Source organism: Lichenostomus cassidix, chromosome 3 (genome assembly GCF_008360975.1).
Source record: "Lichenostomus cassidix isolate B80296 chromosome 3, HeHo_3.0, whole genome shotgun sequence".
Classification (NCBI taxonomy): Eukaryota; Metazoa; Chordata; class Aves; order Passeriformes; family Meliphagidae; genus Lichenostomus; species Lichenostomus cassidix.
In genome coordinates, this window is record NC_139483.1 from 67121843 (window position 1) to 67145578 (window position 23736).

Below are 23736 nucleotides of genomic sequence, written 5' to 3' on the forward strand. Positions count from 1 at the left end.
CCTGTCCCAGAGCTCCTGTTCTGTGTTTTTCATTTACCAGGACTGAAAAAAACAGTTCATGAGATAGAAAAAGAAAAGGAAATTATATATTGATGAGCTTCATGGTGTCTTTGAGAAGTAACAGAACCTTGTATTCATTACGCACATCTTACTTTTTAGGTAACTTCAGGTCATGTTACCATTAGGTTTTGTCTTTTATCACCATTTGCCCCAGAAAAGAGAGGTGGGGGCATTCCTTTGTGTACTTTGGGCACTTTGTCTGCATCATGTAGTAGATCCACTTTGGACAAAATATTTTATCTATTTCCTACTGACTGAGAAATAATTTCTTCTTTGCATTTCTGTTATGAAGCATTTGCTTCTTAGAAATCCTGCAGCAATGTAATCCATTTTTTTCTCCTGAAGGATAAATTATGCCCATATATGTAAAACCAGAAGGAATTACAAAGTTTATATTAAAGTTTTAAGTAAATTTTATTAATGATTTTAAAATAGTTTGAGTTCTTTCCAAAAGCCCTTAGAATTCACTGTGACTAGGATACTGATTTTTTATATGTAGATTATACATGTCAGAGGGTGAAAGTGTAATGGGATGTGTCTTTAACCTGGATCTTAGTAAAATTTTGTCCACCACAATGGAGTTTCCTAAAAAACTGCATTGTGTCCTTTTGATTTGGCAACTTTAAGATCTTCAATTATAGATGCTAGAGATTGGCTTCATAGAATTCTTGTGAGCTCATTTCATTATTTAAACTAATTACTTTTGGTTGTCTTCAATGAAAACAAAGAGGATGAAGGAGACCACAAATAAATTTATTTCCTCGAGTTCCTAAAAATGTTTTCTTTCTTAACAATGTCTCCACACAAACCAAGATATGATCCCAGAAAAGACAAAGAAACATTTGCACAGCAGAGTGGTCATGGGAGAACTTTTTTTCTCTTGTCAGCATTTTGTCTTTACTGGATGAAATAAGATTTATTTGCGCAGAAGTGCTGCAGTTAGACCACATATGGAGGAGTGCTCAAACATGTTGTAGAGCAGTGCAAATGGCAGTATAAACACAGGAATTATTTCAGCTATGAACAACTTTCAGTGTACAAAAATTATCCAGAGTTTTTGTAGAGTTGGGTAGGAGTTCACAGTGAACATGTTTCCACTATTAGCTTCTGTTATAGAGCATTTGTCAATTTGTCAAAATAGGCTTGTCTTGAGCTGGAGCATAGCATGCCAAGTCTCAGGTCAAGTGAGCATTTTGGAATGGAAATGAAATAAAATGGATTAGATTTGTAAGTAAACTGATACACATCACACTGATCTATTGCAAGCACTACACATTGCCAAGCAGTTACTACTGCTATTTGTTTGGCACTCTGCCACCTGCACAGTTATGCCACCTGTGAGTACTGCAAGCATCTTATTTGGATGCCTATACATCTTGAATAACTTGTCAAGTATGTTTTTCATGTGACAACTTTATAGAAAACACACAGTAGAACAACTGCTCCTTATATAACCTATTTCTGTTTCTCAGCTGTCAAGCATTATGTTGCAATAGCCCTTTAACAGGCTTGATTTTTCGCTCAGAAAAACCGTAAATTAGAAGTTTAAAAAGCCCACACTGATGTCAATAAATGAATACAAAACCTGTGCCAAATACTATTGGTTTTTCATGTCAAAATTTAGCCATTTTTGTTGAAGTAGGAATTTTGTTAATAAGATCACATTTTAGATTGGTTCAAAAAATAGATGTAAATAGAAACATAAAAAGCAGACTAGAGTAGTAATTTGATCTCAGAAGTAAAAGTATTATTTTGTAGGGATATTTAATTCAAATTACCTTTTGTTCTAGACTAAATATATTAAGTCTTAGTCTTAGACCACTGCAAAATTATATATGTTGCTCCAGACAGGGAAGAGGACATAAGAAAAATGATGGTAAATCTTTTTCTGAAGTTTTTTATGGTATCTGTTATGGTATATGTACTGAAGTGTTGGGAATATTCTAAGAGTTTGAATAAGCAGAAAATCATATTTCAAATTAACACCCTGAAAACAGTGCATTTAAGCAGGTATGCCTGTCAAATTAACTTCAGCATATTTAAACATACTTAAATACCTTGTACAATAATACACTTTATTTGTACACATAAGCATTTGACCATACCAGGAGAACATTTCTGATACTGAATTATGTATTTAAAATAGTGAACACATACATCAAAATGCACACATTTGTAGTGAGCAAGCAAAGGGCTGAACTATGTCAGATGCCTTATGAAGAAGTGTTCCAAGATAAGACTGGAAAAGGCTTGCTTTGACTAAATGTTAGTCACTTCACTGATAACTGTGGCTACTGCCCTTGAAAAGGTAGATGACATTTGAGAAGTCCTTGAATTAATACACTGTGACTTAATTGTTTCATACTCAATCTTTTGTAGGAAATATTGAAAATGGTTTGAGGGTCAGGGAGAAGGGAAATGCACTGAATTACTCAGCATGCAGCAGCTTTCACATAGAGAAAAAAAAAGAAAACTAACATGGGATGAAATAGAGTTATGAGAGCTGAGATGAAAAGGCAGGAAAGATGGTGGTGTGTACACTTACAGAATAGTGAGAGTTCTCAGGGGAATAAGAGGTAGGTTCATGAGGAGGGAAAACATGAGAAGAATGCCAAGTGTCTAAAAAGAATAACCAAAACAGAAAAGACACAGATATTCAAAGCACACAGTGTTGCTTTAACCTTGTTCTTTTGTGTATCACTAGTGACCCAGTTCTCATACACTCCAAATTTGTGAGTGTCCATAAGATTCAATATCCTTTACAGACCCCAATATCCTTGATTATAAGCTTCTGACAGACTAAAGGATGTATATAAAAGAGGATATTGTGGAATAGCTGCCATGTGTCCATTCATCCTGTCTTTCCAGGGCAGAAAACAGTAGAGAAGAATTTTGACACTGAGAGATGAGATTTTAATATTTTGGAATATATTTTTAAATAACACTCCTTACACATATATGTCTAAAAGGATCTCCTTCAATTTGTGCCATTTCCTCTAGTCCTATTACTGCTAGGATTTTTTTTTAACTTCCATGCTAAGAGCATGACTATTTTATTTTCATTGTAGTTTGTAGTATTTATCAGTATCTTGAACTTTTGTTTTGTCTGCCTCTATATTTACTGCAAGTGCAAAAAGGAATGTATGCAACAGTGTGCCTTTTACTTCTCAAAAGAATACATGAGACAAATTGCCCTCTTCTTTTGGAAGGGAAGGGAAGCAAAACCAGCATGGTGCATGTGTACGAAAATAGAACTGTTTAAGGTTACAGTAGGGAATTCTGATTTTAAAGCACCTTTCTGACTTAAAGTCTGACTTAGCTGCAGGTCTCAAGCTCTGTGTCAGAGATGTAGGCACAGTGATTCCAAACGTTCTCTCTCACCCTTGGAAAGAAAGCATTAAACACTGAACAGACTTCAGAATCAGCACAGGGCAAGATAAGAATAATACAGCATCAAAGTTCACAGTCCTTGAATGGAAAAACACTGAGACCAGGCATGATGTTCTGTGTCAAAGCATTTCTATCAGGAGAGAATTGGGTCATTTATAACCTGGTGTTGGAGGACTGTCAGGGGTTTAATGATGTTCTGTACTCAGGGGAGGAACGTGTGAATTGGTGTCATTGAACAAGACAGAGAAATGTCTATGTGAAGGGAAAGAGTAGATATTCCTGGAACAAGCATGTGTTTCTCTAGCTACCCCACATTATCCTGATCCTCTCACCACTCATGCTGTCGTTATGGAACTGTGTACACCATGGACAAATCCAAAATGTGATCCCAGTGCAAATGTCAGTACATGCCTGCAGTCCTAACAGTTCTTTGCAACTGAGTTTAGCAAAGTATTCCTATTGAGAGCTAACTCATCATCTGCCGAAGAGCTCTCCTGAGCACAGATATGCACTTTTGTGGCGCTGGGCCAATGAGCCATACTGAAAAATTCCAGTTTGGCTGTGTGCAGGAGGAACAAGCACATAGGTACAGTTACACAGGAGCTGGAGTGTGAATTAAGGAATTAAGTGTGAATTAAGGTGGCAGGGAATTTGTAGCTCTGTGAAAATGTCTGTAAAAATAAATGTATGCAATCCTAGAATCAGTTCTTAAATACATGCCTGATAGTTGAAATACCAAATGAAGGAAATATGTATTGTTTTCTCAAACAGAATTATTTGTACTTGCACTGTATTGATCCCTCGTGAACAAAACATTTCACTTGCTCATTCATTAATTCTGCTGCATAATCTTTTCATTTATACAACAAAAAAGGTAGATTTTTTCACAGGCAACAGTTGAGACTTATGATCTTTGCTTTACATTACAGTTTGTTATTATTTTGAATTTACTCTCAAGCAAGATCAAAACTACACATAGCTTGAAAGACATACCTACCTTTACAGCTACTGTTTATTTCTTCCAGTTGCTTGTTGGAATCATGGCTCTTCTGAGTGGAATATTAACCATAATGCTTCCAGAAACACTGGGAAAACCATTGACTAACACTTTGGTGGAAGCTACAGAAATGGGAAGAAACAAGAAAAGCTGTTCAGAAAAGACTCCTCCAGCACACAGTGGTGCAGCACTAGAAAAGATAGAGATGTTTGGTCAAGAAACAGTCAACACTGACAAATAAAACAGCAGCAAAATGGCTGTTCCAAATTTTAATCATCCTCTAATTTATAAGATCTTCGCATTCAAGAAATACGACTGTTCTATGACATCTGTGCCTTTTCCTTTGTATCTGGTCTTCCCTTTTCAATAGCGCAAGTGTATGAAACGTTTTCCATGTGACTGAGTTACAGCAGAAAATTTAATAGGATTTCTAGATCCCATGTCGAACTACTCAGACTTTAAAGCACCTGTCTGACTTGCTGTGACCAGTTAGAATGATTACTCTAAATGTTGGAACCTACCTGACTATACACATGTAGAAAAAAATCTGCCAATTCTTTGCTTCTCATTTTCTGCAGTTAGATTTGTAAACCTACCACAAAGTGCCCTGCCTGCTCTCGTCCTGTTGCGGCTGACAATTACAGGCTTGAGACTTCGAAACACAGTAAACTCTGTTACAATTCAAGAGAGAAACCTTAGCATTTTATCAGGTCATGTTAATAATTTTAATCTAATTTATTCTTTTTTTCTTTCAATTTTTCAACTAGAAATGGTGTGACTGCTAACAAAAGAAAGTATTCTATGGCACAGCTTCTGACTGAAAAAATAATACTAAGTTTGCAAAATGTGCAAATAGTTTTTATATTCATTCTGTTGAATGGCAAATGTATTTTTATGAATGGTTTAGAAAAAAAATGTTCACTGGATCTATTGCTGTTTTAGTTTAGGTAAAACTAAACTGCCTGATCCCATTTAAAGTCATATTCATTCCAGAACATTATTTCAAGTGCTCCCTTTCTAACTTATTTCAGCTCAGATCTAGCATCAGATTTTTCATAACTTCTAAGAGCTACACCAGCAACTTTGCCAAATGCCTCCATTAAGGTCTTCATAGTCATCAGTGGAAAAGTATAAACAGCATGTGGCTCTTATTCAGGCTCTCTGCACAGAAGTGGGTTTAGTTATTAATTAATTTTTGGTAGAAACGGTTTCCACACAACATTTCTCTCACAGTTCAGCTGTCTGTAACTAATATTTTCCTTATTATATCACACAAAATCAGTTAGAGAAATATAATTTAAAATATGGTAGCTGGAGGACACTACCTCCTTCTATTGATCCTCCAGGATCAATAGAAGATTTACTAGTAGTAGTTTTAGTCAAAGTGCCTAAACATCCCACTGCTGCTACACCTCGTGTGTGCATCAACACTTACTGTTGGTGCAGTGGTTCTGCCTTATGACTGTGGACCATAGAAAACTGATAGATAGGAAAGCATCATTCTGGCTGCTTCTTTTATGGCTTTCTGTCCCATCTCCCCTTTTTCTGTCTACTTTCAGACCTTTTTCTGTCTACTTTCAGACCCTGGGGTTTTTTCCTTGCCTGAGGATCTGCATCCCCTTTGCTTGACTGCCCTTGGTTTGAGGGGAGCAGCACAGGAACTTCTGCATGTTGAGGTTCAGACAGCCCTCTCTTGCCTGGGCTGTGTGAACTCAGTCCTCTCTGGTTTGAAATCAGTATTTTTCCATCTTAGGCCCCTACTCTCATGGCATGATCTCATAAAAATAAGTCTTCCTTGTTTACTTCCTTGCCATGGACCCCCAAGAAAGATATCTATATTACTACAGATAAACGTTCTGTAGAAATTAATGGCCACATTTTCAATTATATCTGCACAGTCATATTAGTTTCAATGACTTCTGAAACCAGAATCATGGTTTATATCCCCTTATAAAAGATTTTATTCTTCACTGCACTCTCCTAGCATTTTGGTCCTGGTATTAGGACAAAATAATATCCTATATGAGGATTAACATGCTTTGAATCAAGCAAAAATCAGAAAGTTTAAGTTTAGGGACTTTCTCTGAGATAATTACATAGAAAGAAGAAAGGAGTCTTTATACGCCTTACAATTCTGTGGGTGTTCTAGTGTTTGCAGAGAAAAACTCCAAAGAGACCTGCATATAATACTGTGGCTTCTGTCCAGATATATTAGTTCAGCAAAAGCACTTAACCTTACCCCTGTGAGTAATCCCATCATTATTCTGAGAATGACTTGAATACATACTTTGATGACTGAAGATCGGATTACTCACATGCTGTGGTTTTTTATTTTGCTGAAGAGCAGACCCAGTATTCTTCCACTGCTTTCAGGTCCCACTCCACTACCCAGAGAAGAACAGCTCTCTTTATCTGCAAGATCTACTGCCAAACTCTGCATGCCCTGCCTTAAGTAAGGGTTTAATCATGCTAAAAAAACCACCATCATGCAATACACCTAACAAGGAATTAAACTGGTACTGTCTTGCCTTACAACCACCCTCCCCACACACAGAGCTCCAAGTTATTTCCTTATTTTGGGATTCTTTCACAGTGATACTCCCTCTTTTAATAGTAGAGCTATCTTAAAACTCACTAGCCATGACTTTTAGGAACAGTACAGTGTATTTCTAACAAGGTACTAAAGAATATTTACAATTAATTTTTCTACTTCCTTACCTGCTGAGTAACTGATTTTGGTCTTACCCTGCCAAGAACAGTCAATGTATATTCTGTGTTCCTTTGGTTTGAGGCATTCAGGACCTGGTCATCTATAATCAGTACACATAAAGTAAAGGAAGAAAAAGAACAAGAAAAATCTTCAATACACAATTATACTGATACTGTTTACAGCTAAAATTTAATTATGATTCTAGACCACAATGTAGCTTGATGGCTTTTAACCCACAAAGCCAGTTCCTTCTGTCACTGAAGTCATTTGGTATCTGGTCTTTGATTCAAATGACCCCTGAATTTCCCTGAACTAATGATGTTACTTTTTTTCCTTGGAAATAAAAGTTTGTTGATCTACAGGTACACCTTTTGTGATTTTATGCATCAATAGGTTAGAGATTGCCTTGGGGTATCCTATTTTTTAACCTGAGGAAGTAAATTACTTAAAAAAAAAAGAAGGAAATAACATGTGTCTAGCATTTCTATTTGCTTGTTTTTCCATATGGGCAAAAATATGTTTAACACTAGTCATGCATTATAAATGCAGCAAAAGCAGGGTGAGTTGACTTCTTTCCCTTAAATATTCATGGATTTTCTAAATCCTCTTGCAAGAGAGCACTGAGATGGAGAACAAATGGTTCCATTCCTATGGGGCATATTTTCATTTCATTGCTTATAAAAAGAATTAATTTTAATAGTTTCTTACTTCAGTTCTTAAGTCCTTTTATGTTTGTATTCGTTGTCTCTATCTTAGTGGAAATTTTTTGTACTCGTCAATGTCTCTGGAGTTACACAACAGGTTTGAGATAATAAATTAGAATCCTTATCTGTCTTAATTGCTGGTCACTATTACATGATAACAAATGTTTTTGTCCTAAATGTGATATCCAGTTTTATTACATAGTCTTGCAGTTTGTTAAGGACACACCTTTTTTGGTTAAATATAGGAATAAGAGCAATTATCACTAATTTAATGATAACTAAGGAAAAATAATAAGTAAATGTGTCTGATATTTTGAAAATGTATTTTTAAGCTGTATGAAAAGGTGTATTTTCTACTTCAACAGCTCCATGCAATTTCTCCATGCAAAATTCTATAACTTAAACAACTATGTAGAAAAAAAAAGGTCTGCAAATCATGTGCAGTCATCATATGCTTTGGGTGGTACCCTGAATGTCTGAACAAGGGGTGAAGGCTCAGGGCTTTTGTGTAGTGGCTCTGTGGAAAGATGGTCTGACATCCCAGCTCTGGGATGAAGTGAAATACTCACTGGCATTCTCCTGTGTCTTTCACAGCTTATTTTTACCAACTCCTTAGGTGCAGTCACTTAAGAAATGTCTGTGGCATTAGGCTCAGCAATGTGCAAGGCCTATGAGTGCCTTTTGGAAGGGCTTAGGAAAATTTGAGGTCGCGTGTTGCCAGAAAGGCATTTGTGACTGCAGAAAGGAGGCTCTGGATTTGTTCCGTGCCCTTTTCAAACATCTGAAAAATGTTTGTCTGAATCCTAGAACAGATTCCTAGGGGAGAAACTAAACACAAGGACAAAAAGAAAATATAGCGTTGACAAAAACCGAGTTTATCCTATCAGGGAAAATTCTAGTAAATGACTACAATTAGTTACCTCTCACAAGAAAAAAGATTAAAGCACATCTATGTACTAGTAGCCTAATAATTTTGTACAAGATTCTGTACTAGATGGAGTGCTTAGGTTACAGGAGGCAAGTGTGTGCTCATAGGAAGGAGTTTGTTTGCCCAGAATTTGTGGATTTAATACAATATATTTTAATGGTTCATTTTTAAATGTGTATTTATTATCTGCAATTATGTGTAAGAATAAAGTCAGACACACATTTGTTAATCTTTACACCTTTACCTAGTTTAATGAACTTCTATCACCAACTTCTCATTTAGTTCTCACTCCCTTAAAGAGGCCTGGCTGTAATTTTGGCATTCCATGGAGATCCTGTGGTTTAGGATGGCAAACATCATGCGTGTGTCTTTTCCCTGTTTGTCTTTGCAAGCATAAACCAAGACTTGGGTAATGTGTTAAGTGGTGACTACGACAAAATGTGCATTAAAAATGTGACATGTTTTGCATTTCAGTAGCAGGAAAAATATTATTATTTCTTGCCTTTGATGGTATTAGCTGACTGGGGCAGTAGTCCCTCAGAAACGTTCAGTAGTGCCAAAGTAGCTGCAGATACTGAGGAACGGGTATGAGCTACCAGATAAGACAGTAGGTGACCACAGGAATGACAGAACAATGTTCTTGTAACCATGTGGTGTTCAGTGGATGTGAAGACTAACTATAGATTCCTAATGCGGGAACTGGAGTGGGCTGACAGAGCAAGGAAAATACAAATTGCAGCAATTCATAGCCCTGTTGTTATTTGTCCCCTTGGAGCTTCTCAGGAACTTATTTATTCTTCACTTCCCTTAAATCTCTAATTAGAGCAAATTACTCAACCTTCCATGCATATTTTATTAATCTTGTGTTTTCTGATCAAGTTACACCCATCACTTTGCTCCATCATTTGTGTTTTGAAGGCTTAATATGTCCTTGCCAGGTGATTTATCTTTCTCTCCGAAAGTAACTGGAATGAATAGTCTAAATAGTTGTTTGCTAAAGCTGAGAAATTTGAATCAAGTCTGATATACTGATTTCAAGAGCACTGAGATCAATCAAGCTGAGAAAAATCAAGCCTAAGAAGTATATACCTCAAAAGGGGAAATATCCCTTTTAGTACGACTGGTGTATAAAAAGAGACTGTGGAGAGAATCTTTACAAAAATCACCCCTTGATGCTGTTTTTTTTTTTTCTTATTCCTATGCAAGTCTGTTCATCTCCATGTGGAACATTATGAGGCAATGTAAATAACTAAATGCCTATGAGCATTCCATAGCTGGATCCTATTTATCCAGTGATGAGATTAAAAGGTGATTTTGACTGAGGTAATCATGAACACAGCGAAACAACCAGGGATAAATGGGCTCTCTCTCAGTAAATGCTTTCACAAAGCTTTTCAATAGGGATGTCAGTACTGCTGGTTTCTTCCTCATATAGAGAGAATTCCCCTAGAAATATGTAAATAGCATGGGATAACAGCAAAATGAGGAGCAGCTGAAACTCCTTGCTGAAATGGTAACTTGCCATGGACACTGATGCTTGACTTGAACTGGTTAAAGAAGTGGCAGATAAATGGTTCATGCCACTCACAAGATCTGAAACATGTCGGCACTGCTGTGTCCAGAGAGGTAATTTCTTTCTGCCTGTCGTTATGGCTCTGTTCAGGAGAGCACACAAACAAAGGGAATGCTAAGGTAAAAGGAAACACTTCTTAAGCGCTGCTCTGGTTGGGTCGGTGGTGTGCTGGAATGCCAGTCATGGTTCAGGAAGAGCTCCAAGTACAATCAGAGCTGTGTCTGCTCTGTGCCAGAAGGCTGGCAGTCTCTTCACAAACACCCAAATCATGACTTGCATTTTACCAAATACAATATGTTCACCTTTACAAAACACTTTAGCCCACTGAAGATTTTTTTCAATGGCATTACTATTAGATTTGGTATCCCAAACCAGCTTGAATTTCCTGCATCTTATTCTCAGGAAAAGACACCGTGGGAATTCCCTGAAACATTCAGACTTGCTCAAACACATGTCACAGAACATTTTGAACCAAATCATCCAAATTTGGCAAAGTTCTAAGCAATGAGCGGTAGAATCTCAGGAGGAAAAGTAGAAGGCAGTTTTAATCTTAGCAGGAACTGCAACCTCCATTTGTATTTGTAGATTTCCATATGTGAAAGGATCCTTTCCAAAGCTATTGCAGATACCCTGCAATGACTTAGAATAGTGTTCATTTTATAATCAATACAGCAAGCCCATCAACAATTTAATTTCTAAACAAGCAAACCTCTGTTCCTCTGCTGCCTTCCCTATCTGAATCCCCTATTTTCAGAACACTCAGAAAAATCAAGCCCTACTGTAATTTGGGAGAATCATGCCTTCTCCCTTTCACTGTTGAAGGGAAAATCCTTTAAAAAAATATGAATCTTAAAGGTTAGTGATTATGTGTGTGTAATATATCATGACTTTGTTTTAAAGTGCACAGCTAGATTGGGAGGCAAGAACAGTCCAGCATGTGCGGTGCACACTGTTGTTTATACAGATACCTTTTGGATGGCTGCTGGTCTGAATTTAAATGGCTACAGAGAAAAGGCACCTGCTTGGAAGATCCATTGCAAATGCTGTCGGACAGGGCTGGAGGGGAGTGGTCGGCAAACCCTGTCGACCACTGCTGAGGTTGTTCAGGGACGAATGCTCAGGCTGTCAAATATTAGCCAAATACCCTGCCAACGGCTAATGCCCCGAAGGCAACAACCCGGGGTATATGGCGTGCAATTTCATCCTAGCGATCCTGCAGAGAGGTTTGTTTTTGACAAACTCGTGTTTTTCCGCTGCAAACAGCCCTGCCTGGCTGCGCTCGCTGGGGAGTTGCGGTTTGGCAGTAACCGGTTCGTTCCTCAGCGACCTGCCGTGGCTGGAGTTCCCCTTCCTGACCGCCCGCGATTGCTCAAGCGCTGTGGCAAGCCTCAGGCAGCTCCAGAAACACCCAGAACAGAGCCGCCTGTGAGGGAGGGAAATGTACAATGCGCAATGTATTCCCCGCAGCACAGCCCGTCCCGTTGAGCCTCCTCTGGAGGGAACAGCGAGGGGCAAAGTTCTGGCAGGCGGCGCAGGGCCCGACCCGGGCAGAGCCAACGCGCGGCCGCCGGGCCCGCCGGGAGCGCTGCCAGGCCGGAGGCGGCCTGGGCACAAGCAGCTCCTTCATGCAGCGGGGCGCGGAGCTGGGCCCGGCAGCGCCCCGGGACAGGGGGGCTGCGGCGGCTCCCCCGCTGCCCGGGAGAACAGCTCTTCCAGGCGGGACCGGGCGCCACCTCATCAGGTATCGCCTGCTCTCCCCGCTTGGGTTGTTTCCAGACCGTGCTTCCAGGTGGAGAAGTAAATATAATGCCGGAGCCCTTTTGCTGCCGAGGGCACAGGAAGGGCCCGCAGGGGCTGCGCGGGGAATTCCCGCGGGCTGATCCTATCTCCCGGAGCCGGGGCAGGGAGGGCTCAGCCCACACACCGGGGCGGGAGGGGTGAACCGCAGGGCTTAGCTGGGGAAAAGGTCCGGGATCGCAGCTTCTCCTTGTCCTCGCTCTCCCCGCACAGAGCGGCGACATGCCGGCCCTGCGGGGAGCGGGGATCGCAGAGCTCTCCCGTCTGGGAGGAGAGCCAAGAGCATCGCTCGGCGTGTGGGTGCTGTTGGGGAAGGCAGCTCTTGCAGGTAGCTGATGCAGGGGTATAACCTACCATCTCTTGGAAAGTGTCCCGTGCTTGCAAAACAAGCCACGTGAAGGAGCTGGGGCCTCCCTGGTAGCCCCGGGGTCCCCTGTGACAGTGGCTTTCCGTAGTCGCCTGTGAGCCCTGCTTTCTGGCAGCGATGCTGTGTGTGCAGAAAGGCTGAGGGGATCCCAAGGAACCTCTAGAGTCCTTCGTTCGGTGAAGAAAGATCACCCTCGCCTTTGTCCTGCAGCACTTCCTAAATGTACATCTCACAGGGCAGCCCAAAGAGCAGAAAAGGGACCAGGCCCGAGTCAAAAGGCCAAAATCAGGAGCCCCTCCTCTCAAGAATGGATCAGTCTTTGCCCAGAAAATACCCTCGCTGGGGTCATGGGAAGGGAAGTAACACCACAGGTGCTTGTAAACTGGGGAAGTGATAAAACAAAAGTGATTAAAAAAAAAAAAAGAAGGGAAATAGTGTTCCACAGCAGGCACTGACAAGGACAGTGGGTACAGCTGCCCTGGTGGATGAGGAGTTCCTCCAGCAGCTCAGAAACCCTTGAGCTTTTGCTCCCCATGACCGCAGGCTTCAAGTGATTCAAAACAGTGTTTCAGACTTACTTATGATGAGAGCTAGTTTTAAAAAAAGCAAACCAAGGGCTTCAAATATAGCAAGTTTTGGTTTTCTTTAGTTACTTCCTGTTCTGACTTTCCTGGCCAACAGTTCAGCTGGGCTTTTTCCACTGTTTATTTGTGTTTGTAAATATGCTTATTTTGGTAGGCCAGCAGGGTTGCGACACAAGCTGAGAGTGTCCAGCCTTCTGTGACCATGGGCTGCAGCTGCAGCTGGCAGTGAATGTGCACATTCCTGTGTGTGTCTGTGTGTGTGTGTGTGCTGGGGAGCAGTGTATTTGTAGATATTGGTCATGTTACCCACTGCCAGAATGATGTTAGAGCTAAAGGTTAGTGGCACTTAGTGGTGACATACAGCTACTTGAGGCAAGAAAGAATAAAGACCCCTTTGTGTCACATGAGGCTGACATTGTCTCCTCAGCTGCAGGAGCTGAGAGGTGAAGTCATGTCACAAAATGTCTCAGTATTTTAAAAAATAATTCGTTCTGTCCTAGGAGGAGCAGGAGGGTGGCAGGGACAGGAAACCCACATCAGGTAGCTGGTATCCTCATTGCTGGGGAATTACAGCTCCAGGTGACTCTCTCTGGCTTCTGTCCCATTCTTCTGACACTAAGAAGGGACAGAGAGCTAAACAGTACCTGACACTATTTGCCTCCCTCCCCTCCCCAGCAGATACTGCAACTGATCTGCCTTTTAAATGCTGATTTTTGCAAAACCCTCAGGCCTGTCTGAGGAGCTGAGAAGTGTCACCCCTGCTGGGACTAAGCTGGGCTGCCATATCAGCTAAAAATAGATTCTCCTCCTGTGCCCCTCTCCCAGCAAGATGCAGGAAAGCCGTGCTGCCAGGGCAGAGCCATAGGTGGGCCTTGCACTCATAGTGGTGTCAGTGGCTTTGCAAAGCCCAAGCTGTGCTCCCTCATACAAGCTGTGAGTAGCCTCTGCTTTGCACCCAGTTAATTTTTGGCATGAAGGCTTGATGAGCTCCTGGGCTGCAGCAGTAGGTGCAAGAAAAAATGGTGCATTGAACAGGTGGCTGTCTGAGCTGCTCCTGTAGGCTCCAGCTCTGTCAGCAGCCCCATCCTGTCCTCACTGGATTTTGCAGCAAAAGGATCAGTTAATATCAAACTGGCTCATCTGCAAAAATCCCATCTGAACCGGGTAGACTTATGAAACCTGAATCTCCACCAAGCCACAGCTCTCCTTTCTTCCCTAGAGACAGGGAGGTCAGTCAGGAAATTCAATCTCCATCGTGGTCCAAGGGCTTCAGCAAAGGAGAGTTGTGAGGGACAACCGAAAGCACATCTCTGGCAGATGGATAATGTACCCGTTGCATGTGTTCCAGGGCAGCTGAACAAGCAGGACTGTGCTTGACCATTAACTGCTGGGAGGCTTGCCGGGCACTCTGAGAGCCACACGCCATTCCACAGCTGCCAGCTCTGAGAGAGAAGGTTTGTTAATAAAAATGTGTTTAGATACCTTTCTCAGAACTAATTGTCCTAAGTAATTACAGAATTATTACCCAGCCCTCCAATTTCTTGTTACTAATATTCTTTCTTTCTCCTTCCTGTTCCCCCAGCATTTTCCCAGATTGGGTTTCCAGGTGTCAGCTGTGCAGGCCAGCAGTTCTGGTCCAAGGTCTATTTTCCCCCCTGTACTGTGTCCTCTTTCCCTGTTGTGTGGGCACTTTTGTAGCCAGCTTGTGAAAGAAGATGTGATAATTAACAGAAAGAAACTAAGCATTGCCCTGAGAGGAAGAAGACGGTTTGTAACAACCCTTGGCTGTGATGCAGAAGGAATGCAATGACAGGCAAGAGTGCCTGCTGCTTTCCCTTCTTACATAGCAGAGACATCAAATTTGAAGTTGTAAAACCTCAGGGGTAAGTGAGAAACTGTGTGAAGAGTTATGAGCAAGGATCTCATAAATAAACCTGACCTATCATAATTCTACATGGTCTGTCTTGCCTAAATTTACATCAAAGATGCCAAAAGCCACAGAAAGATGGTAAATCAGCCTGTCATTATGAGTGCAGGCACTAGTTTCCAGAAAAAGTTCTCAGAAAGCAATTAGTGAGGCTGAATTTCTACAGTCACTGATAAGCAAGCCCCATAGGAGAAACCAGAACCATCAGGGCACAAAACTAAAGGCATATCTCACTCAGCATCCTCTCCAAGAGTGAATATTGTAGCTGTTCCAGGAAAAAATTAGTCATAGGCAGGGGAGATTCTTCCCTACATCCCTGCTCAGATTTTGGCAGTAACCCGTTGAAGGGGTGCCTGAGCCAGCAGGAGCACCCCAACTCACCTCATTCAAAGCTGCTAAAGTATTTATCACCTGTGAGGTTGCCTGGTCTCTTTCTTTTAGTCCCGTTTAGTCCTGGTTTTGAGGGTGCACTGAGCTGCATGATTCAGTTCTGCTTCATGCCTTTGCCAGTGTGAGACCTGAGCTGGCTGTGGCCTGAAACACAGGCTGGCATCTTGCTGGGATGGGCAGACAGGTGATTGTCAACCAAGAGCTATGTGCCACTCCCCAGGACAGGTGCCAGCTCCAAAACTTGCTCAGGACAAGGGAAAATAGAAACACTGCACTTCCTGGCATAGCAATCAGCAGCTGAAGATTCTGAGTGGAGTGGAGCTGCTCCAGGACATAAAGCAAGTTATAATGTAAGGCAGAGAGAGGCAAACCTACAGGCCCTTGGAGCAGCAAGACTGCCTGGCACCAGGGGACCACCGTGTGCTGCTGAGAGAGCGTGGCAGCCTTGGTTGGCCACAAATCTGTCCAAGGTAGAGGGACATGCTGGCAGGTACAAGGACAAATAAGAGATTGGAGACCTCCAGTGTGATTTGCTTCCACTGCCCAGGCAGTGACAGCACTCACTGCTGGAGATCCCAATATTCAAGTAACGGTTTTGCTTATGGTGCCAAAAAGTCAGTCTCTCCAGAGCTCTGTGCCTTTTGCACCTGACATGATAGAAAACTTGATGACTGCCTCACTCCCTCCTCCAGGTTTTATTGAGGAAACCTTTGCCAAACCAGCCCAAACACCAGTGGTGCACATGCAGATCACTTTCTTGTGCTGAGGATGAGACAGTGGCTGTTGAAATACTTTTCAGAACTTTGTCGTCATATCAAAGGCTGACGAATTTTTTTAATCCTCACCATAATCCTGGTTGTGTGTAGCAGTTAGCCTCCAATTAGTTGTCTGGGGTGGGGGTTGTGTTACATCTCGTGTTGGGGTTTCATAGCCTGATGCCTGCCCTGGATAATAGTGACATGTGATACATTGTTTCCAAATGCAGGTAGCTCCCTCTCTCCTCTGGCTCTGCATCCTGAGATGGCCTCACCAAAGGTGGCAGTGGTCGGTGCAGGAGTCATTGGCCTGTCCACAGCACTGTGCATCACAGAGACTTGTCCCAGCTGCTCCGTGACGGTCCTTTCGGAGCAGTTCAGCCCCAACACGACGAGTGATGTGGCAGCTGGGATGCTCATCCCTCACACCTACCCAGGTTCGTTTAGTTCAGGGCAGCACTGCCTGTGGCACCTCCTGCAGCTGTGTCCAGCTGCGCAGCGATGCGCAGAGGCTCAGGAAGAAAAGTGCCTTGATCTGTGTTCCCTGTCTGTCCCATATCCTTGACACTCATTTGTATGTTTCTCTTATTTGCATTTTTCTTCTCTGCACTTTTGGTTTTGTTCACATGCAGACACACCGATCCACAGGCAGAAGCAGTGGTTCAAAGAGACCTTCACTTACCTTTTTGCCATCAGCAACTCAGCTGAGGCATCAGAGGCTGGCATTCACCTGGTCTCGGGGTAAGAACAACCCCTGGGGAGGCCTTTGCTACATTTTGCTGTATTCTGGAGCAGGCAGACAGGTTTTCCTTGCTAGGATTCAGGGGTATTCCCTTCATGGAATGTTTTTTATGTCCATATTCCCAAGAAACTGCATTGTAGCTGCTCAGATACGATGTATTTTTAAGCAAAATTCAGGCATAGGTGTGCACAGAAAAACCACTCAAGTCTGACCAGCACCAAATGTCTTTTAATAACTGATGTTTTCCGCACTGTCACCCACCAATTCTTTGCAGCAGGGGTTGTCTCCGTAGGGATGGAACTGCAGGATCCTTCAGCTTCAGCAATTAGTACAGGGATTCAGTTGGGAGAGTGTATTGGGGGTGTTTTATGCTGCCTATTATGTACACAAAAATTTGCCTCTTGGGATTATTGAGACTGAGCAGTCTGTAGCTTTATGGATACCCAAGGAATGGTGAACAGGCATGCAAGTGGTCCCACCAGCTCCAGCCAGGTGTCTGCAGTTGTGGGGGGGACACTGTATGAGGGGACTCTGTGCATACACTGTCACTGGAAGGACCCTTTGCAGTTTATTTACCCTGGTGTGTCACCCTCAAGCTCAGCCGTGTCACCCCTCTGTCTGTTTGCCCAGGCAGTATTACAGGAGCAGGCAGCAGTGTTTCCCCATTGCTGTTAACCTTGCAGAGCTGTACTGATGGGGAGAAACAGGTTCCTGAGCTCCTGGGTTTGTGTTAAGATTGCGGTGACACATGACATGGCAGAGCAATAGCAGTGAAGTTTTCCAGGTTTTGTTCTGTGTCTTTTTAGGTGGCAGGTCTTTAAAAGCACTCCCAAGGAAGAATTACCTTTCTGGTCTGATACTGTGCTGGGATTTCGACCAATGTCCGAGGCAGAACTCCAAAAGTTCCCGCAGCACCGATTTGGTCAGGCCTTTACGACACTGAAATGTGACTGTCCACCCTACCTGCTGTGGCTGGAGAAAAGGTTGGTTTTGCTGCAGGCTGAGCATGCAGAGAGAAATCCAGCAGAGGGACTGGAGGCAAGACAGGGTCTCCTTGAGAGCCTTAGATTTGAACAAAACTGGAAAAAAGGCTGTTTCTCACTGTGGAAAATGCAACAAATTCTTGCTTGGGGAGAAGTACAGGAAATAAATACCCAGCTTTTCCAAAATGTGAAAGTCCCCATGTATGCAATGTCCACTTTCTCCCAGTGTGTGTACAGTGGGGCTTGGAGTGTGAGTGACCTTGGGCATAGGATCAACATAGCCACAGGGGCCATACTTGGCCAGCCAGACTTTGAAGGTACATCAGGAGCCTGCCATGTCCTGAGAAAATGTTTGGCTGCTCCACATTTGCCAGACCTCCCAAATAATACCCCTCTGTTTTTGAAGATACATCCAACCCTTGAGAGAATAAGCATGTCTAGGAAGGTGTCTTATTGTGACAACTTGCACTTAAAAAGTAGCTGGACCAATTAATCTCAAATTTGTTCAACAATTGGAGTAATTTCTAAATCCAGTTATGTAAAAAAAAAAAAAACCAAAATGTTAGACAGCATCATCTTGTAACAAATTTTCTGAAAATGTTTGCCTGCATAAAATGGGTGATGCTCTCACTCTGAGGAGTTGTGGCTTCAGAGTTCATGCCTGGATTGGCATTGTTAGAATATCTGCCCATGTCCAAATTTCTAAGTTTTCCCCAAATACATGGATTTTGGAGAACTGTAGGAGAGACAGGATGCAGATCTAAAAGGGCTTTGACACCTGGGATATGTATTTAATCCAAGTAAGTACCTCTAAAGTGAGGAAATGGCTGTAGATAGCTTGAGAGAAAGCGACAGGCTGCAAGCTGATTTGGGGTTAAGTAAAGAGATGTGTACTGACTCCAAGGTACAAATTGCCAGCTCAGCTGGTTACTTGGATGCCTTTCATCACACTGCAAAATGTGAAAAAGCATTTCTTGTTGTAGCAGCCAGGCGGGCTGGGAGTTCTCCTGTGGCACCAGTGCCATGTGAGGTCTGTGCCATCTACTCAGTACACATGCTCTGTCATGTTTCATTGCCTAACTGAAGCAAATTTCTGCTGCAGGACAGCTAAGTTGTACAACCCATTTAGTATCTGCCATGTGATTTCTGCTCCCTCCTCATTCCTGCTGTCATCTTCTTATTTTTCAAAGGATGTAGTCTAATGAGATGATCAAGCTCTTTTTTTTTTTCTCTTCTCCCTGGTGATGAGAAGTGAGAGAATATTAAACATGTAACTAATTCTCAAACCCCTAGTGACCTGAGCAGTATTTATAGACCATTCTCCTGGCAATCTACTAGGAAAATTGTTTTTGTGCCCACCTTGCTAGTCCAAAAATAGACTTCAGGAATTTTTTCCTGCTTACTTGCCTGAATTCAGGAGTTTTCAGCAGGTTTTTTCATTGGTATATTTTTTATGGCATGATGACAGAGTCCCAGTTACAACACTTACGAGCTCTCCCTGCAAGTTGCCCTGCCACAGCTGCTGCACAAGATCTCTCCTGTTTTTCCCAGCCAGCTTCAGTGTCCTGCTACATCAGCCCCCAGAGCATCAACTCTGCCCTGGATTCTTGGCTCACTCACTGCTTTGTGGGAAACCACTACCTTCATTGTGAGGCTGATAACTTTGCCAGCTGCTAGAATGTTGCAGAGGACAGGATTTTCCACTTTGTGTATCATTATTACAGACCTGTCTAAACCCCCAGAAAACCCCCCAGCATCAGGATCCAGCTGACAGCATCTCATACCAGTGATTTTCCACAGGGAAGGGCTTGAAACTTCAGGCAAGTTCACGGGAGGATTTGGCTTGAAATTGAGCTCAAAAATGAACCTCAAGAAGAGGGGACTTTCACTGAAGAGCAGTCATGCATGTATAGTGCTCTGAGCCATCCTGGGTGACTCCTGGCTGCCACTCTAGAGGGTTCCCTGGGGGTCCCATCCCACATCTGCCCAGCCTTAGTGCAGCTCTTAGGGCTTGGCACACAGCACTAGATGGCTCCGTGGCTCAGGAGGTGAGCTGGGAATCAATGTGGCAGTGCATAACAGGCACATTAAAAGGGGTGTAGTACGATAGCTCTGCCACTAGCATGAACAAGTTGGTAAATAAATCTGTTGTTTTACAGCTAGCTTGAGCTGTTAAAGCTTGATACTGCTGCAGAAAAGAATTGAGACCATGAGGACCTGACCGATTACCTAGGGTCTGATGTCAGACCCTTCTCTAAAACTGCTCAACTTGCTGTACTTTTTCCAGCCCAACCAGGCTAAAAAATAGCTTTGATTGAATCAGACAAATCACAAACAGAACTCTCATGGCATTTTTTTTGCTTTTTGTCCCATCTGTTGTTTGGTTTCGATCAGTATGTAAAGGCAAAGACAATCTAATTTAGTTAATGTTCATAATAATCACGTAAGGGTTTAGGGGTTTCCTTTCTGCCTCACTTCTGGAGTCTTTTTGCAGGTTGAAAGCAACTGGCACCCAGATATCCACCAGGAAAGTAGCAGACTTGTGGGAGCTGCACAGCGAATATGACATCGTTGTCAACTGCGCAGGCATGGGAGCTCACCAGCTGGTGGGGGACAAGGAGCTCTTCCCTGTCAGGGGACAAGTCCTCAAGGTTCATGCTCCTTGGGTGAAACACTTCATCCGGGATGGGGATGGCTTAACTTACATCTACCCAGGGATACACAGGGTGACCTTGGGGGGAACCAGGGAAAGGGGGAGTTGGAGTCTCTCCCCTGACCCTGGCACTGCTACAGACATCTTTGACAGATGCTGCTCTCTTGAGCCCTCACTGCGGGGAGCTCAAGGTATCGAGGTGAAGGTGGGCCTGAGGCCATCCAGGCAGTGTGTGAGAGTGCAGAGGGAGGTTTTGAGACAAGGAGGAGTTAAGCTCCTGGTGGTCCACAACTATGGGCATGGGGCAGGTGGCTTTTCAGTGCACAGGGGCACAGCCAAAGAGGCTGCTCACCTGGTGGAAGAGTGCATTTCTGCTCTGCAAGGCTCCTCATCGAGGGCCAAGCTTTGAATCCCAGAGGCTCCTTTTCCATTTACAGCTAGTGCTGCATCTCCTAGTAGCACCTTGGACTTTTACTTCATTACTGGATAGAAGGGAAATAAGTCAATAGTTTGTAGCATTGCAGATACTCAGTGGTATCTTCTGCCACCTTGGCAAGGCATGATGGGTTGATCCAAGTATTAGTCCAGCTGATCATACCCTCCATCTGGCATTGTTTCTGCCCTGGGCATGTGTCCTAGCCTCACATAAAGGAGAAGACAAGATACTCAAATACTCTTCACATAACAGGGATCAGATTGCTGCAGTATAAAAGAAAAACCATCAATTTAGCATTTCTGCATCTACATCTGAAGGGTATCAGATGCACTAGGCTCAGGTTTAGTAAAAATCGGTTGTCTCCTCTTGTACCAAATCTAATCCAGAATTGCCCTTGCTCCTGCCATCTTGCTAACAAATGCTATTGTTGTCTATATGATTTAGAAGGAAAACAGTGCTGCATTACAGTGCTCCAGATCAGTTCTTACACAGAGCAATGTTAGGTCACTGTCACACACAGTGATCAGGCAAGTGTGATTTTAAGAGCAGGTCTGTGGTACCAATGACTGCATTTGCTCATATTGCACCTTAGGGAACTTAAAGTTTCTGCTAATATTGCCCCACAGGAGCTACAGTTTTGGGCATCTTTTCTCACACTTGTTTGCAAATCTGCTTTTTTCCTTCAAGCCCCTCATGTTTTGCTCTCAGACACCAATGATTTCCCCCCAGCCCTCCCTTCCTCCCCTGCACAGAAACATTTACATGGCCTTTGTTCTACAGAAGAGGATTTTTCAGAGTGGGTTTGGGAATGCAATATCCCTTTTCTACTTCACATCAATACTGTCTGCTTTCCTTGCAACAGCTGATATGAATAAATTGGAGACAAACCAACAAGGATTCTAGCACCAGCATCAGTTTCACAGAAGAGCCATTTAAGACTAGATAAACACCCTAAGCAAAAATTTATCTGTAACTGGACATGAGCAAGCTCCTCTGCTGTAAGAAAGCTGAGTCACCAGAGCCCAGACCCTCTCACTCCATGGCAGAGGCCGTGTTGGGCTTTACACTCCCCTCAGCAATTCAAGCCCTTTGATGTGTCTGAAGATAATCACTCTCCAAAACTGAATCTTACCATCAAAGTACAGATCTGACTGTTAGGGATTAAACCACTTATTAGATCTTAAATGGCTCACGTAAGACTGTTATCATCCATTTTTTGTCTAGCTTTTTGTCCTTAGAGTTACAAAACCATTAAAAATATTTCAATAATTTCAGTGAATAAAATTAACTGATAAATAAATTTCTAATAATGGAGCAAAGGTCATTTCTGTAGTGTTTCCTTTCACAAGCAAGGGATTTTCTTTCATTTGGGATGGCCTGACAGGGCCAAGAAAGGCCACATTCAGCCACGGCTGCCATCTCCTGCTGTTCTCAGGGGGCATGAGGACAGTTATCATTTGCAAGGGACAGCTGTCAGAAGAAACATCACCAAATTAAATTATAGGTCAATAAGCGGCTGAGACCAGCCTAAGCCAGCCCTGCATTCAGCAGTCTTTTCCCTTTCGTCTCAGCTCTGAAGGATAATTTTGCATTCCCCCCTTTGTCCCCACCCCCGCCATTTGTCCTTTCCAGTGGTATGAGAGGGCAGAGCTGCTGCTTTTGGCAGCAGTGTTGGCATAGGGCTTGTCAAACTGCAGCTTTGTCCTCAGCTAACACAGAACATAAAAACACATGGAAAAAGAACATGAGAACAGGCTCCTTTTTCTTAATCTTTATTTTAATCTTTAAAAAAATAGCAAACACTGTAATTTATCCTGTAGCAAGAAACACTGCTAATACTAATTGGGTGATCACAGACCCATAAGAAACCAAAGCTGTGCTTCTGCACTTCTGCTCTGCAGGGCCATGGGGTTTCTTCTAAGCTGCTTCTAAGAATTGTCTGGTTGATACAGAGTCAGAATAGGTTCAGCTGCAAAGCCCATCAGTCTGGTGTCCTAGCTCTGGTCATGGGCAACACAGGGGACAGACATTTCTAGCCTAAGGTCCTCCTCACCTGAGGGGCAGCTTAGTGTTTCAGATGATTTATCTTCCACATAGTTGTTGACTTCTAAAACTGTATGGTGCTTCTGTACTTCCCAACATCCTGTGAAAACAGGTTCTGTAAAGGAAGAAACTCCTTTGTCCAGGAGCAGAGCTCCTTGCCTTTGTGTTTTTCTTGAACCTGAAAACATCATCTGATGCCCCTTTCTTGCATGTTATGAGAGGTAGTGACTAGTTATTCTCCATGGCCCCTCTTGAGTTTATAAAGCTCCACCATACTCCCTTTTGGACTCTTCTTTCCCGCCTTGAAGAATCTTGGTTTACATAATACATAATTGCCTTGTTCACAAGCCCAGATCCTCATGGGGACATATCTGTTGGAGGGGACAGCACAGAAAAGCATAAGCATTCCAGGAGGTTCCTTCTCCAAGTTACAGAGCAGCCAAAAAGGAGAGGTGTCCTTACTAACAAAGAGGGGCTGGTGTCCCACATGAAGACATTTCTCTGGGGTCAGTATTGGGGCTGGTGCTGTGTAACATCTTTATCAGTGACTGGGACAGTGGGATTGAGGGCACCCTCACCAAATTTGCCAATGACACCAAGCTATGCAGTGCAGTGGACACACTGGAGGGATGGGATGTCATCCAGAGAGACCTTGGCAGGCTTGAGAGGTGGGACTGTGCAAACCTCATGAAGTTCA

The 23736-nt window shown here is 42.9% G+C and overlaps 2 protein-coding genes and 1 long non-coding RNA gene across 8 annotated transcripts in view; 2 read left to right on the forward strand and 1 right to left on the reverse strand.

Moving 5' to 3' along the window:
* SLC22A16 (solute carrier family 22 member 16) overlaps window positions 1–4720 on the forward strand; it is a 30787-nt gene extending 26067 nt beyond the window's left edge. For both annotated transcript variants that reach the window (XM_085056166.1, XM_085056167.1), the window contains exon 8: window positions 4476–4720. In XM_085056166.1, coding sequence (XP_084912292.1) covers window positions 4476–4688 — 213 coding nt within the window. In that variant the 3' untranslated portion in view covers window positions 4689–4720. The remainder of the gene's footprint in view (window positions 1–4475) is intronic.
* Window positions 1–7532, reverse strand: part of LOC146439920 (uncharacterized) — a 32877-nt gene extending 25345 nt beyond the window's left edge. For all 3 annotated transcript variants that reach the window (XR_014850968.1, XR_014850967.1, XR_014850969.1), the window contains exons 1-2: window positions 7193–7532; window positions 4448–4569 (exon numbers count right to left, since the gene is read on the reverse strand). This is a non-coding gene — a long non-coding RNA (uncharacterized LOC146439920). The remainder of the gene's footprint in view (window positions 1–4447; window positions 4570–7192) is intronic.
* Window positions 7533–14464: 6932 nt separating this feature from the next.
* DDO (D-aspartate oxidase) lies at window positions 14465–22315 on the forward strand. 3 transcript variants are annotated; one of them, XM_085056168.1, is made up of 5 exons: window positions 14465–14564; window positions 16413–16619; window positions 16815–16923; window positions 17731–17907; window positions 20402–22315. In XM_085056168.1, exons 2-5 carry the CDS (start codon window positions 16448–16450, stop codon window positions 20967–20969), a joined length of 1026 nt encoding a protein of 341 aa, XP_084912294.1. In that variant the 5' UTR covers window positions 14465–14564; window positions 16413–16447; the 3' UTR covers window positions 20970–22315. The 3 variants fall into 3 exon arrangements, with proteins under 3 accessions (XP_084912294.1, XP_084912296.1, XP_084912295.1); XM_085056170.1 differs by lacking the exon at window positions 14465–14564 and adding an exon at window positions 14674–14751; XM_085056169.1 differs by lacking the exon at window positions 14465–14564 and adding an exon at window positions 14770–14993.
* The last annotated feature ends 1421 nt before the right edge of the window (window positions 22316–23736 follow it).

Coding starts and splice junctions, on each gene's coding strand:
- DDO (XM_085056168.1), top strand. CDS start 16,448: ATGGCCTCACCAAAGGTGGCAGTGGTCGGTGCAGGAGTCATTGGCCTG. Junction 16,620..16,814: donor CATCCCTCACACCTACCCAG/GTTCGTTTAGTT, acceptor GTTCACATGCAG/ACACACCGATCCACAGGCAG. Junction 17,908..20,401: donor CTGCTGTGGCTGGAGAAAAG/GTTGGTTTTGCT, acceptor GTCTTTTTGCAG/GTTGAAAGCAACTGGCACCC.